General features: G+C 49.6%; 1 protein-coding gene across 2 annotated transcripts in view; it reads left to right on the top strand.

The window, feature by feature from the left end:
• The first annotated feature begins 467 nt into the window (after window positions 1–467).
• The window catches only part of TLL2 (tolloid like 2), a 136,173-nt gene continuing 121,766 nt past the window's right edge, over window positions 468–14,874 (top strand). For both annotated transcript variants that reach the window (XM_043925984.1, XM_043925982.1), the window contains exon 1: window positions 468–901. In XM_043925984.1, coding sequence (XP_043781919.1) covers window positions 721–901 — 181 coding nt within the window. In that variant the 5' untranslated portion in view covers window positions 468–720. The remainder of the gene's footprint in view (window positions 902–14,874) is intronic.

Below are 14,874 nucleotides of genomic sequence, written 5' to 3'. Positions count from 1 at the left end.
AGACCCAAAGAGAAGATTCCCTTCATCCCTACAGGGAAATGATTCTCCAAAAGCACATAGCGAGCTGGTAATGGGGATCGCTCGCATTGGGTTTCTGGTCCGGCGCTCAGAGCTCTAGCCACTACCTCCTGTCTTCACCCACGTGTGCACCCGGGAGTTGTAAAGTGAATTTTGAGAATAAAGCAAGGCGGGAAGTCCAGCCTTGATCTTCAGGAGCAGCGTTGAAGGGAGGGTGGGCCAGAGGCGCTGTAACACCCAGAGAAGGGCGCCCTAGGCTCGGTGGGAGCTCGGCGGGCTCCGGGTCCTTGCCTTCAGCATCTGCACCTCACTCCCCTTCCTCCGAAGTTGCGGAGGTGCCGGGAAGAGGAGGGGCCTCGCCTCGGGCGCCCGAGTGATTGGCTGCCCGGGGCCCCTGGCGAGGGTTGTGCGGTCCAGCCCGGGTGGAGAGGGGCGGAGCGGCCACTGCTCCAACCACTGCCACAGTCGCAGCCGCCGCAGCCTCGGCCGCCGAGCAAGTAGCTCCGAGCAGCGGCTTCCTAGGCGCGCGGACGCGGACCGGGACGCCGCGCTCTGGGGGTTCCGCGCCTGAGCCATGCCCGGCAGCCGCGCGTAATCGCCGTGCCGGGTTGCCGCCGACCCGACTCTGTACGCGGTCCCTCGCCCGAGAGTCCTGCTTTCGGTGCACTCAGCTCCCTCGGTCTTGGCCGGCCGCTCGCAACCATGCCCCGTGTGACTGCGCTCGGGGCCCTTGTGCCATTGCTGCTGCCTCTCTTGCTACTGCTGCTGCCGCTGCCCCGCGACGCCGGGGGGCTCGGGGACGCCACCTGGGACTCCTCGGCGCTGGAAGGCGAGGAGAGCGCGGAGCAGCTGCTGGAGCATTACCATGACCCGTGCAAAGCCGGTAGGTGCCGCAGCCGGGGAAGTCCGGCAGAAGTTTGCCTTTGAAATGCAAACGAGGTAGTGGGCAAGCCAGCGCGGCAGTCTGTGGGGGCGGGTCACCCTTCCCCTCCGCTGAGATTCCCCGGACTCCCCGGGAAAACAATGCCCCAGAGGGACTGCTTAAATACCTCTCCGGCTGGGACGTCCTGGCCCCTGGTGTGCGGCGCGCACCGGGTGGCGGCCGCGGGAATGTTCCCAAAGTGTCCGAGGCCGAGAGGGCGCCCAGGGGCTGGGGCGGGCCCCCGGGTCGCCTGACAGCCAGGTGGTCACCACGGGCCACCGCCGGACGCGCTGAGCTGGAGCAGAGGGGCGGGAACCGGGCTGGGCGCGGCGTTCCCAGGCTCAGACGGAGTCTGAGCTCCGATTTCATGGCATTTGTAAGTTTCACGCAAAGTTTCCCAAGATCTTGTGGTTACTCTTGGGAAGAGAGTTTAAAAAGCGAAAAGCTTCACAGCAGGCAAAAGGAAAGCGGTAGCCGATGGAGAATGAGCAGGACTCGAGTTGCTGCAGACTTCCGCGTAGCCTGCTCTGTGGTCGCGGCTGGGGGTCGTCCTGGGCGGGCAGAGATGGAAGCCGTCAGGTGCTCTAATCCGGACAGGAAGCCGCGCCCCAGGACGCGCGGGTCTTTCTGGCTCTAATCGCGGCCCGGGCGCTGCAGCTCCAGTTTCCCGCTAGGGGCTCGTGTGTCCCAAGGATAGCGGCTTCAGCCGCTGCAAAGCCCGAGCGCATGTTCCAAAGAAAGCCGTGGGTCTGGGGCAGTTCCCAGCTGGAACCGAGGGGTGCTCACACTCCCCAGAGAGGGTTGGTCTGAAGCCCGCCGAGCAGCTCCTGGCCCGGGGCCACGGGTAGAGGTGTTTATCTCTGGGCAGGGTCCGGCTGGTTCTGTGGGCGGCCGGCAGAGACGAGCGGACCAAAGGAAGCTCGCATCCTCCACGCGCAGAAGGGCAAGGTGCTTTACTTCTGTTGAATGAGGGCGTGCTGTGGGCCAGTGTGGGCCCCGTCCCCTCACTCCCTGGAGAGTCTCAGTCTCCCTCTAGTAGGCTGAGTTTTCTCTTCTGCACTGGGGACAGTAATTGTCGGAGGTCTCAGATAATTTATGGGGAAATTCTCTGCACATGGAATAATGATGAAGACACTGCTTGTGTTGTTGTTACTGCAGCCAGTGTAGTCTAGGCTCTGGGTTGGAGAGGTCAGAAGTCGGTGAAATCTGGGGCAGACCAGGGTACTCGGAGGCCAGAGAACCTGGGAGAGTGTAAGACTTGAGAATCTTGTGGAGGGTGCCGATCATACCAGGCTTGAGAGCCTGGTCTTACCCTGAAGGAAGATTTCTCCAGAATAACAGTCCATTGCTGGACCTTGTGGGATTTCTGAGTTGGAAGGAGGACAAAGAGTTGATCCCTGGGTAATTTGAGAGGACATCCACAGGTAGCATGTCCTGACAGGTTCTCCATTTCTCACTGGACCTAGGTCCCAACCAGGCTTGAAGAGCCTCTGGAGCAGTGAATGGTGGCCTTGCCTGAGAAGAAAGGCACTCAGGATGCAAAACTGGGAGGGGGGCTAAATGGAGTGGATCAGCCACCAGCCATCACCTGCACCTGTCAGATCCTGGATTTTACTGGATGTGAACCAGGGGCCTGTGGGAGGCGGTGTGGGCCTGGACTGGGGTAGCAGTCAGTGTGCTGGGGAAGGTATCGAGAGCCTCTAGGATGCTGAGTGCTGATCTGGGCTCTGTGAATCTGGGTGAAAGAGATACAGGTCTTGTCTGGGAGCTCTCCAGCTGCTGGTCTCGGCTTTGTGGAATAACACTAAGGCAGCTTGGGGCCTCATTTTTCTCCAATAATTTTAGAGAAATTGCTAGATAACCAGGGCATGCATGTTCTGCGACTCTTCCCAGATGGGATGGGATGGGCGGGCAGGGCTAGGAAAGTAGGTTTCAGCCAGCTTCCCGCATCCTCCACAGCCATCGTGTGTCCTCCCAACCCCCTGACCTCTCCCTCATCCATGCCAATGCTGAGAGTGTCCAGAAGAGGGCGATGGCAAGGGAGACATCAATAGGTTCAGGCTTCTGGAAATTCCCTGAGCAAGGTGACAGCCTTCTAAGGACAATAAGCAGTTCACCAAGGACTGGCATCTCAGCGAAAGGATGTGCCTCTCGGCTTGCGAAGAACACTGCCTTTGCTGGTTCTATATTCAAACCAAACCTTAAAGGGCAGCCTGTCCTCCTATCCCAGTCACATGCTAATCCCTGACTCCTCTTGGCCAGAGCCCCTTGCCTAGCACCTGCCTTGGGTCTTCAAATCTAAAACACCTCCCACTTGCCCTTCTTGAGCCAGGGGTCTCCATTCTGTGAAGGATGTAGAGTGCAGACAAAGAGTCTGGGGTCTGTTCCTAGCCTCTCAGGAGCTGTGTTCCTTGGCATGTTCCTTTCTGAGTCTTAGTTCCTCATCCACAGAGTGACACTGTTGGACTAGTTAGGGTGGCAGACTGCCAGGTCCAGGGAGCTGGCTCCCTTAGTCCACAGCAGCCCCCTTCACACCTCGCGAGCCCTTGAGTTTATGCCCCTGGCTCCTTCCTTCTGTGTGGTTCTATGACCTTTGCTTCCAGCTCAGGCTCTCAGAGGCTGACCAAACTGGTCAGTGTTCTGTCATTTACACTTTTACCATTTGCTCATTTTACTGTTTACTCTGTCATTTGCAAACTGTGTGACCTTGGGCAAGTCACTTGATTTCTCTGTGCCTTAGTTTCCTCGTTTGTGAATAAGGATGATTCCTAATAGGTTAGTGTGCTTAGGACAGTACCTGACTTATAGTTAAGTACTTGATAAACAGATTTCCTAGAAACTTGTTGAAAGAACATCTTCATGCTGATCTTTGGAGTAAGTTTTGAATTGTGAAACTTAAATTTACTAATAGACAATCTAATTGAGGAACTTCACTGGTGGTCCAGTGGTGAAGAATCCATCTTCCAATGCAGGAAACTCAGGTTCGATCCCTCGTCAGGGAACTAAGATCCCACATGCCTTAGGACACCTAAGCCCACGTGCCGCAACAAAGATTCCAGCTGCTGCAACTAAGACCTGATTCAGTTGAACAAATAAATAAATGTATTTTTAAAAACCAATCTATTTAATGCTATAAAAAGGAATGCTTTTGAATCATATGATCTTGAAATGAGACTGGACCTGAGAAGTGCTCCTGACCTGGGGCTGGTAAGATGCATGGGGCTTCCTGGGTGTGGTCTCTGTCTGGTGGCCCATGGGTCTGCTGTTTGCTTTTCATCTGACACTGTAAATGAGGTCAGGAGTTCAACTGAGTAAATTGCAAGACATCCTTTCAACCACCATGTCTCTGAGAACAACTTTTGCAAAATTTCTGAGAGCTTCTCTAGCCTGCTTGCCCTCACTCGTAATTCCTTAGCTGCATCCAGAGTGAGAGGCCTGGATCCTTATCCTGACCCTGCCTCTTACTCTTCGTACGGCCTGGAGCAAGTCCGTCACCTCTCTGTGCCTCAGTTTTCTCATCTGCAAAATGGGAATGGGGACGAAACTGCTTCTAGGGCAGACATAAGGCTAGTTGTAGCTGTATTTTTGAGAGGGCAGGGTCTTAGACAGGACTTGTCTGTAGATAGATTGTTTAGGAAGTGACCCCAAGCAGCAAGGAGAGGGAGCAGGGGCAAGTATGACCAGGAAAGAGGAAATCCAATGAAGGGAGAGGAATCCAGGTAACTGCCTTAAGTTAATAGGGTCGTGTTCCCACCTAGCCCTTCCATAAGGCCTCCCAGAATTATCTGCCCAGGAAACAGGAGGCTGGAACATTTATACAAAAGCTGCTGTTCTTCGTTGTTTGCTCCCTTTTCCAGCTTCTATCCCTGTGTTAAAAACCACCCGAACTCTGTAGTATTGAACAACTGCCATTTTACTGTGTAGGTGAGTCTGTGGATAAGGACTTTGGAAAGGGCACAGCAGAAATGATCTGCCTCTGCTCCACAGTGTCTGAGCCTCTGCTGGGTAGGCGTGCAGGCTGAGGGTGACTTGACAGCTGGGAGCTGGCATCATTGGAGGCTCACTGGTTCTCTCACATCTGGCAGCTGAGGCTGGCTATTGCCCAGGGCCTCAGTTGAACTGTTGGCCAGAACCTACAGGTGGCCTCTCTGTGTGGTCTGTCCATGTGGGCTGGTTAGGCTTCCTCACAGCATGGCAACTGGATTCTAGGTGCATGCATCCCAAGGAAACCAGATGGCAGCTGTATTTCCTCATGACCTTGCCTCGGGAGCTACGTAACATCTCTTCTGCCATGGTTACAAGCTCTCCCAGATTCAAGGGACATGAACATAGCCCACCTATCCAAGGGAGGAGTGTTAAAGTCACACTGTTAAAAGAGCATGTGGAGTGACTTCCCTGGTGGTCCAGTGGCTAAGACTCCATGCTCCCAATGCAGGGGGCCTGAGTTCAATCCCTGATTGGTGAACCACGATCCCACATACTGCAATTAAGCACATACTCCACAAATACTGAGCCCAGGTGTGCTCTAGAGCCTGCATGTAGCAACTAGAGAAGTTGGTGCACTGCAGAGAAGAACCCAACACAGCCGAAAGAAACAAATAAATATGTAAAACACCTAAAAAAAAAAAAAAAGAGCATGTGGAATGGGGCGTGTTGTTGCCACCAGTTTGGGAGAATGTGACACTCCTTGAGGCATGAACTTCCCTGCCCCTGTGTGTGGTTGCCATGGGCTCTAGATTCAGAAAATGTTCTCAAGTAGAAAAGTGGGAAGCCATGCAGCGGATGCATGGAACTGAGGATCTGGGACTCAGGTCACCAGCAGTGTCTACCTAAGGCTGAAACAATATACAGATACCTTGTAAACTGTCAAGTGCTACATAGCCTTTTGGGTTTATAAAAGTGAAGTTGACAGCCAGCTTTACTTTTCAGTTGGTGGCTTAATAAATGCCAGGCCTTCACATATGATAAACATATATATTCCTCCATGAATGAATACAGTCAGCAGTCCCTCATGGCTAACAGCAGCAGAGCTGGGGTGAGGAGGCTGGCCTGGGAACTAGTTCATTTCCCAGGAGCAAGTTTGCAGGCCTTACTCACACTTTGAGACCTAACTTCTGCTGGAATTTGGGGCCCCACTCCATCTTGTCATTCTTTCCCAGAGACAGTGACCTTACAATCAGTTCCTCATTTTGGGGGTCACCAAGAGCCCTCTTTAAAATGGCCCTCTCCGGGGCAGCTCCTATCTGCAAGCCCTCATGTTATGACATGAGACTGGAGTGTCAGACTGTGTGAGGCCAGTGACGGTTGTCCGCCTCGGTCACTGCTGTAAGCCCAGTGCCCCGCAGCACATCGCGGGTACTTGTCAGTATTCTCTGATTGAGGGAAGGATGATTCTGCCTGGCCCTGTATGGATGGGGTCTGTGGCCGAAGGACCCTCCAAGCTTGCTGTCAGCTTGGAAAGGGAAGCAGAGCCAGCCAGGTAGGCAGCAGCCCCTCCTGGGAGAGCTCTAGGTAGAGAGTGGGGACGTGGAGTCTTGGGCAGCACTCCCAAGGTTTCCTTCCTTCACGGCAGGGGCAGGCACCCCAGATTCTTAAGCACAGATGTGAGGCTCCTGTGGTGCCTCCTAGAAGCCTGTCTCCCTGGCATAGCCTGTCCCTAGTGCGGGAGCCACCATCTCCCTGGCACCTAGTCTTTCCCTGGGGTGCCACACCCAGGTGAGGGCAGCTGGCAGTTTTACAACTTTGTTTTTATCCCTGTGGTCTCGGTGTCCTTGCTGATTCAGGCAGGTGCTGGTTTGATGGAGTCAAATTATTCCAGAGCTGCATGGAAATGAAATGTTGATCTTCCCCTCTTCTCCAGGCAGGAGCTGCATTTAGTCCACCCTGGTTTCCAATTTTTTACCCTCGAAGTGCCCCAGGGCAGGGCATGAGGTAGTTAAGAGCCTGGGCTTTGACAGTTGATGGACTGGGGTCCAAAATCTGCTGCAGGTGCAAGGGTTTGTGACCTTTAGAAAGTTACTTAACCTCTCTGAGCCTCAGTTTCCTCCCTTGAGAAGACTCCAGATATTCACTTCTCAGGGTTGCCAAGGATTTAGTGATACAATGTTTGCCTTGTGCTCAGCACTGTTTCTGGACAAGGCAAGAGGTCAGTGATGGATATGTACATCCCTAGAGCACAGAGCAGGTGCTCCCAAGTACTTACTGAACTTGTGGTGAAACACTCCAGAGAAATTTGAATTTTGTGACACGTGAACAAGTGATTTCATGTATTAGAGTTATTTAGAGATTCTTAAGTTCAATTCTGATAATTATTGGCAAACAGCATCTCAAAAGTAAGTGAAAGGTGAATTTTAGGAAAAAGTTAAGGATGGGCCAAGGCAGAACTAGGGAAGGAAACACACTGTCTTGGCTTCTGCAGAGAGACATAGCTGCCCATGCTGAGGATTCAGCTAACCGAGCAGGTAGAGAACAGGTGGCCTTCAGGTGCCCCACAGAGCCAAGAGGTCCCAGTCAGGGCCATGACTCAGGCTAGGGGGCAGCATCTGGGGGAGGGGAGGTCAGAAGGGGAAGGCATCAGCCCCTTTTGGGTGAGGGTGTTCCGAGAGCTGAAAGATAGCAAGAACACCACCCCACTGACCTCCAGTCCAGGCCCCAGAGCAGACGAACAGCTGGAATAGTTTCCATTTTGCATCTGGAAACACACCCTCAGGCCGAGACCTTCTACCCGATGTTGGTGCTCCTTTGACTTATGATGCTGGCTCTGTAGGTGGAGCTCAACAGTGGAGGCAGAAAACTCCAAGAGGGTCCCCAACTCTGACGTCAGTGGGACCCGTGTTTCCATTTGTTTCCTGCCCGGTGATGCTGCAGTCAGCATCTTGCACCCTCTCCTGGGGGTGGCATGCGTGTGGGGAGTGTCCTTTATTCCTCTGTCCAGCACAGAGAGAGGAGAGGAGCCGTCACAACAGCCTTCTGTCTGCAGGGTGCCTGGCACACCTACGGAGCTAAGTGCCGATCAGGCCTCAGCCATGTCCCGGGAGCTCCTGGGTGTGGCCTCCTCAGCGGGAAGATGCTCCCGGTGCAAGCCAAGTGCAGACGGGCAGCAGCCCTCCCACCCGGCAGCGCCTCCCGTCGGACCTGGACCTCCCCTTTCCACTGCTTCTCCTGCCACTCTCAGGGTTCTCCCCGGCCCGGGCTGTGGTTGTTTGAGCACCTGGCTCCTCGCCTGATGTTTGACCACCTAGCCTGTTGGTTTGGTACCCAAGCTTCGGAGTCAGGCTGACTTGTATTTCCCTTCTCAGCTTTGTCGCTTACTAGCCGTGAGAGCGTGAGCGAGTCTTGCAGCTGTAAAGCCTCGGTTTCCTCTTCTACATAATGCAGTTAATAGAAACTCCTATTTCACAGGCAGTTGTTGAATGAAAGGCACTTGATACTGTGCTTAGCAAATAGAAGCACTCAATATTTGTGAAATATTGCTATCATTTTGTGGCCTCCTAAATACCTGTCACGCGCATTAAATTGAATTACATGAACAGCATCACTTGCTATTCCTCTGAGAGCTCTGAGGAGTGAGCCGACTCTGGAGACAAATTGCCCGGGTTCAGATCCCAGCTCTCACACTAAATGACTGTGGGACCTTAAGCGAGCCGCTTAAGCTTTCTGGATCTCCATTTCTTCACCCATAAAGTGTGGTTACTAATATCTACCACAGAGAGTGATTATAAGGGTTAGATGAGTTAATATAGACAAAGCACTTAGAATAGTACTTGGAACATGGTAAACTGAATGTTTAATATTCAATAAATATTATTATTTTTATTATTATCATTCCATAGAAATCCAACAAGGTTTCAAAGAGCAGGAAACGACTGGAACAGATGATGATTTTGGAGTTTTATGTTTCCTAGTGATGCTGATGGCAGCAGTTCTTCTGTATCCAGACCTTGCCCTAAAAACAAACCTTCCATGGCTCTCATTGGCTTCGTTGATGTTTGGCTGGGTTGGGGGGTAGTTCCTTGTGCTGCAAGCCAAACAGATGTCCAGGTCTCACTCTAGAAGCCAGCCCTTGACTGGAGATGTGTGATTGGTGTTAAATCTGAGCTTCCGTTCAGTCTGTGGTTCCTCCCAGCCACTCCTCTTTCGAAAAGCACTCCTCCAGGGTCCAAATAGCCAAGATGCAAGCAGGATTTGGGCCCACATTGCATTCGATGGCAGTGCACATCCTTCTGGCACACGTGGTCAAGCAATCTAAATAGAGGCTGTAACTCCATTGGTCTCCAAACCTTTGCCTTCTCACTCCTCACTATGTTCTTCAAGAGGAAGAATAATGGCATTACCCCCCACAGTGGTTACAGCATTGCCTTAGCATTGTTTATAAAGCTCTTTCCCTTCCATTCTCTCCACTGGTCTTTCAAATAGCCAGGAGATGATCCAGGCACTCACAAGAGGTGTTTCGAGATCTTATGATCCTGTGGGTATTGCATGATAGGTGACTGCCCAGGGGAGGCTGGACTAGGACCCACACAGGACACTGAACTTGTAATCTGTGAGACAGACACCTCAAACACCTGTTCTCCCTTTGAAACCCATGGTCTCGCCAACCCTGGAACAGCTTCCCTTCTCCTGGCTCCCCAACCCCCAATCAACAAGCATCTCTCACTGTTCATTCTGATGGTCATATTTTCCACTTGTTCCCCAGAGCACCATAACCCTCCACCTTCTCCCTACCCTCTTCTCTGTCCTTGGCTAGCAATCCAACATGACTAGCAAGGATGAGACAGTTCTGACCTTCAAAGTGTTCTTAGTCCCAAAGCAGAGGGAAGAATAAATGAATAACACAGGGTGTTGAAATGCATCTTTTATCCTCTCTGTTGCCCCATCCCTTTCCTACCAGTCCCAGATAAGTGCCTGGGTGTCAGGTCAGTTGAGGACAATGGGTCCAGCCACTCTCCCCTCCCCAGAAGGAGAGGACTTCGATGGCCCATGATTCCCAAAGAGGCTCTGGTTGAGTGGCAGCCTGGGTGGCAGAGCAGAGCAATGAAATATCCTGTATAAGAGACTACTTTTGGCATCAGGCAGCCCGTGGCCTAAAGCCTGCCTATGTCTTCATTGCTTGTGTGGCTTTGACTAAGTTTCTTAACCTCTCTGAGCTTCAGTTTCCTTATTGGGAAAATGATATGAAAACCCATCAACTAGATTTGTTTGCAGATTGAATGAGGTAGTGAACAAAAAGTGTTTAGCAAGTGGTCATTAATTGTTAGCTCTTCTCCTTGCTATTATGATTACACCTGTTATTGTTCCCCATTTAAGAATTTCCCTATAAGTGATAATCTCTCTGTGGCCTGTGCAGGCTTATCTCTCCCTCTGCAGAGAGTTCTCTTGGGATCCAGAGTGTGCAGCAAGTGATAATTTATTGCTCCACAGCTCACTTGCTCTCATCCATGAAGCAGGGAGTGGATAACAGATAAACCAAATGCATAGAAGCAGGTTTCTCGTGGTATCCTCTTAGCCCGCTCATAATACAGTTCTGCCTGGATGCAAACATAGCAACAGGAACTGAGCTTTCCTGCTGATTGGTTACAGACCTATCTGTGATCACGCCACCCTCTAACCACTTCTGTCAATTACCAATAAATATTCTCAAGCTCGCCTGCATGGGCACTTGAGTGTTGATGTTCAGCCCGCTCAGTCTTTGCCCGCTCCGCCAGCTGGGCCACTTATCTCGTGGCTCATCCTGCAATTTGCACTGAGCCTCCTCTCCTTCCTCCCACCTGGGTTACTGGCCTTGAGTCGATATGAGGCTTGCCTGAGCCAGTTTCCCACAGGAGCAGGCTACCTTCCTCCCTGACTTTATTATCGAATGCCTGGGTCAGTTCTCCTTCCGGCTGAGCCGGCACTGGTTCACCATCCTCTCCCCCGGGCTCACTCATGGCTTGCTGGGGTCTGGGCCCCATGGTGGCAGATCCAAGTGGCACCTGGTGGTGATGGCAGGTGCTTCAACCAGGAACTGGGCACCATCCTGGGTACAGGTCTCTCCCTCCTTCTCTCAGGCAGTCCAACCCAAGTCCTGCCTGCACCCATCTCCCTGCTGCCTCCTGGCCTCCCAGTCTGTTTAGGACCCTCAGTAAATGTGTCCTTTTCCCCTAGGGCCTTCCCAGGCCTGATCTCAATCAGGTCCCTTCTCTTAAATCTCTCATCACCTTTTTTCCCTTGTTCCACAGGTTTGACAATCAGTGACTAGGTATGGTCATTGGAGTGACTTTATCTGCTCAATGTCTGTCTCCATATCAGACAATGAACTTCAAGGGGCAGAAAATTAGACTCGTTTGGTTTCCCACTCACCAGTGCAGTGCTTGGCACATGATGAGTGCTCAACCAGTAATTGCCAAATGAAAAACTGAACAAATGAGATACCATAGAGATTTGGAAAAGGTAGCAGTTACTATAAGACAATCAAGGAAGGCTTCCTGATAAGGGAGGTGATGAGCCCTGAGTTTGGCCTGAAAGGATGGATGGGACTTAAAAAAAAAGGGATTCAGGGGAAAGCATTTCAGGTAAAATAAATATTATGAGTCAAGACAAGGCAGCAGGAATGCTTTGAAGTTGTCTGGAGCTGTGGCATTACCTGGCTTACTCTGCTGAATACTAGTGACAAGGTTGAAAGAGGTTTGAAACAGTGAATGTCAAGCTGAGACATTTAAAGCATGCCCCTTAAGCAAGGGGGAGCTATTGATGTGTTTTGAGCAGATAACTGTTGTAAGGCAAGTGATGTTTAGGATCTGTAGAAGCAGGAAATAGGAGGACCACCAGGAGTTCTAGGCTTGGGAGCATGGAGTCCAGACTTGGGCCTCAGGATTGGAAAGGAAGGGAAGATGGAGGAAAGATCATGGCTCTGTGTGTAGGACAGGTCCCAGGCTGAGTTCTGCCTCAAAGACTAGTGAAACATAAATGAGTTCATCCGGAGATGCTCAGCAAGTTTTGGGGTGCCCTTGAGATGGGCAGGAAAGGGAAATTATATTTCTTTAGCATAAAACAGTTTTCTTAATTATGCAGCAAATACACATCCACTGGAGAACATTTAGAAAATATAGAGAGAGCCAGCAAGAGTAAAAACTTCCGGCAATTCCATTGCCTAGGAGTCACTGTTGTTAATATTTGTTATATAGTCTCCCAAAGTTTTTCCATGCATGCTACCTATATTGTTTTGAATATATTGCTTGTATTTCACTTTCACTTAGTACCACGAACCTCTTCCCATGACAATAAAAATGCTTAGGTAATAAATGTACTTGTATAGCATCTATTTTCAGTTGTTTGGTATAGATGCGCCATATTTAATTTAATCAATCCCCTGTTGTTGGACATACAGATTTTTTTCCCCAGTCTTTTCTTTTGCTTTTGTAAGTAATCATGCTGGAGTTATCCTTATTGCCTGATTTATGTGTATGTTTTAAATTATTTTCTCAGAAAAAATTCTATCCATTGAATTGCTGGGTCAGAAGTATAGATCTTAGGGCTTCTGATTCTCATTTTCAAATTACCCTTCAAATTATATATATAAATATATATTTTACTCTTTGTACTCTCATTAAGATTAACATTAACATTTTTGTATTCTAGTTTTTAAAGTCTTTGTAGGTTTGAAAAGAGAAAAATAATTTACCTTTTTTTCAATTTGCCTTTATGTTATAATTGTATTTCTTTTTCAAATAATTTTGAGACTTTGAATATATATTTTGGTTATTTGTATTTATTTTGCTGTGTGCATTTCCTATTTATGGACTTTTTCCCTCCTTATTTATGGACTTTCTTTTTTCTTTCTGTTTATGCTCATTTTTCTAATTAGATGGTCATTTTTAAAACATTTTGCAGGAACCATGAAAGATTAAGACTTCAACCTTTTATCTGTCATGTTTGTCACAAATAATTTTTGGAGAGATTTTTGAAAAGCTGAAAGATTATCCCATACCTTATCACTCACTTGCTCCATGGCGATGATTGCATGGCTCAGTCAGTTAAGATTAGGTGGAACTGCTAGTAATGAACCCATGTTAATTGGCTGTGGCCATCAGGGTCCAGTTGGGAGACTGAAACCACATCAGTAATTTCAGAAGTAATTCAAAAATTTAATATAAGGATTATTAACTAGCAAAAGGGGATGACTACTAAAAGAGGCAGAGAGAACTTTAAAGAAAACAGGGATGGTAGATATAGGGAGCAATTATTAGGGAAGGAATATATTTGAAAGAGGTCCCTCCGCCCCTGCAACCCTCCCAGGCTGTGACTTAATAGGAGAGGATGTGGCTGTGGCCCCCTGACAGTTGGAGAAGTGTGTTGAGATGCTGCAGGAAAAGGCTGACAAGTGGGGAATTGCCCTTTGGAGTTTGGTCAAAACTCTGAAGGTTGGGTGCCCGTGGGTCTCCCGAGCACTGCTGGTGACCACTCTGCAGGAGCAAGAAAGATGAGACCCCCAGAAGGAGGAAGTCCCCTTCTGTGTCCCTCTTGTGCCCTCTACTGACAAAACGTTTTCAGGGTTCGGATCTAGTACCACAAGGCACAAAACATGACAAACAAGGGTGGATTTAGAGCTGATAAGCAATGTATTGATAGCCAGACCACTGCCCTAAACAAGCCAGAAGTTGCTTTCTCACTTCAAAGCCGGGAGTTCTGCGATCTATGACCAGTATGGCAGTTCTGCTCCAGCAAGTCCCCCAGGGTCCAATCTGCTTCCAGCCTGCTCCTCCACTCTCCCTAGGCTGACACCCTTGTCTTCATGGTCCATGACAGTAGCCCAAGCTCAAACCATCACAAACACAGTCTGGAGTTGGAAGTCATGGAAAAGAAAAAGGACAAAGAATGCGACAGAAGGTTCCCAGGAGATGCCATCTGTTTTCGTCTCATTGGTTGAAAGTTAGTCACATGACCACAGATAGCTATATGCGATTCTGGGAAATATTTCTTCTGGAAGGCCTGGAACTGAGCATCAAAGGTTGTGTTATTTAGGGGAGAAGGGAGAAAACTGGTGGATGATAAACAGCCTCTGCTACAAGAGTCCACACTTGTTATACCTTTATGAAGAAAATTTAGGCAAAATCATGATATGCTTATGACCACTAGTGAACATTAACTAGACACACAAGGTGAGATCTTAGAGTAAAATCTTTTAGAATGTTTGAGTTGGAAATTACCATTGAAATTATTTATTCTGTTTTATGAGAACCCTTAAGGCCTAGAAGGGCAGTTATGTGTCCAAGGTCACATGGATAGCTCCTGGCATGCCTGGACGTGGACCCCAGGTCTCCTTTACTTTCCACCTAGTGTATCTTTCCACTCTCTGCACTGCTTAGGTTCTCCAGGGGGCCTTTGTCTTCAGAATGAGTCCTGCTTAATTGCACTGGTGACTTAATGCTCGACAAGAGATCATTCCACAGTGGAGATATCAGGGCTTATGAGATATGCCTGGCCCTGGAATCAGGCACATAAGATGCAAAATTAGAGTCCAGGAACCCTCTGGCTTTTAGAACCTAAGTGAAAGTGAAGTCATTCAGTGGTGTCTGACTCTTTGCGACCGCATGGACTATAGCCTACCAGGTTCCTCCGTCCATGGGATTTTCCAGGCAAGAATACTGGAGTGGGTTACCATTTCTTCTCCAGGAGATCTTCTCAACCCAGGGATTGAACCCGGGTCTCCCGCACTGTAGGCAGACACTTTACCGTCTGAGCCAATAAATTGCACCCTTTTCTCCATGACTTATTGGAGGCCATGTGAGCTTAGGCTATGGAACACAGCAGGTGTGAGACAGCAGTAAGTTCTTTGCTGCTGGAATTTAGCAGTGAGAAGTGTCATTTAGGCCAAAGTAGCCATTCACCTTACCAGTCAGAATGCCATCTTCGTATTTAGCTATGGAAATAATAGGAGGATTTTCTTAGAACAGGAT

The sequence above is a fragment of the Cervus elaphus genome, chromosome 15, assembly GCF_910594005.1.
Source record: "Cervus elaphus chromosome 15, mCerEla1.1, whole genome shotgun sequence".
Classification (NCBI taxonomy): domain Eukaryota; kingdom Metazoa; phylum Chordata; class Mammalia; order Artiodactyla; family Cervidae; genus Cervus; species Cervus elaphus.
The sequence above is the reverse complement of the archived record's forward strand: the minus strand, read 5'-3'. Positions and strand labels throughout refer to the sequence as shown.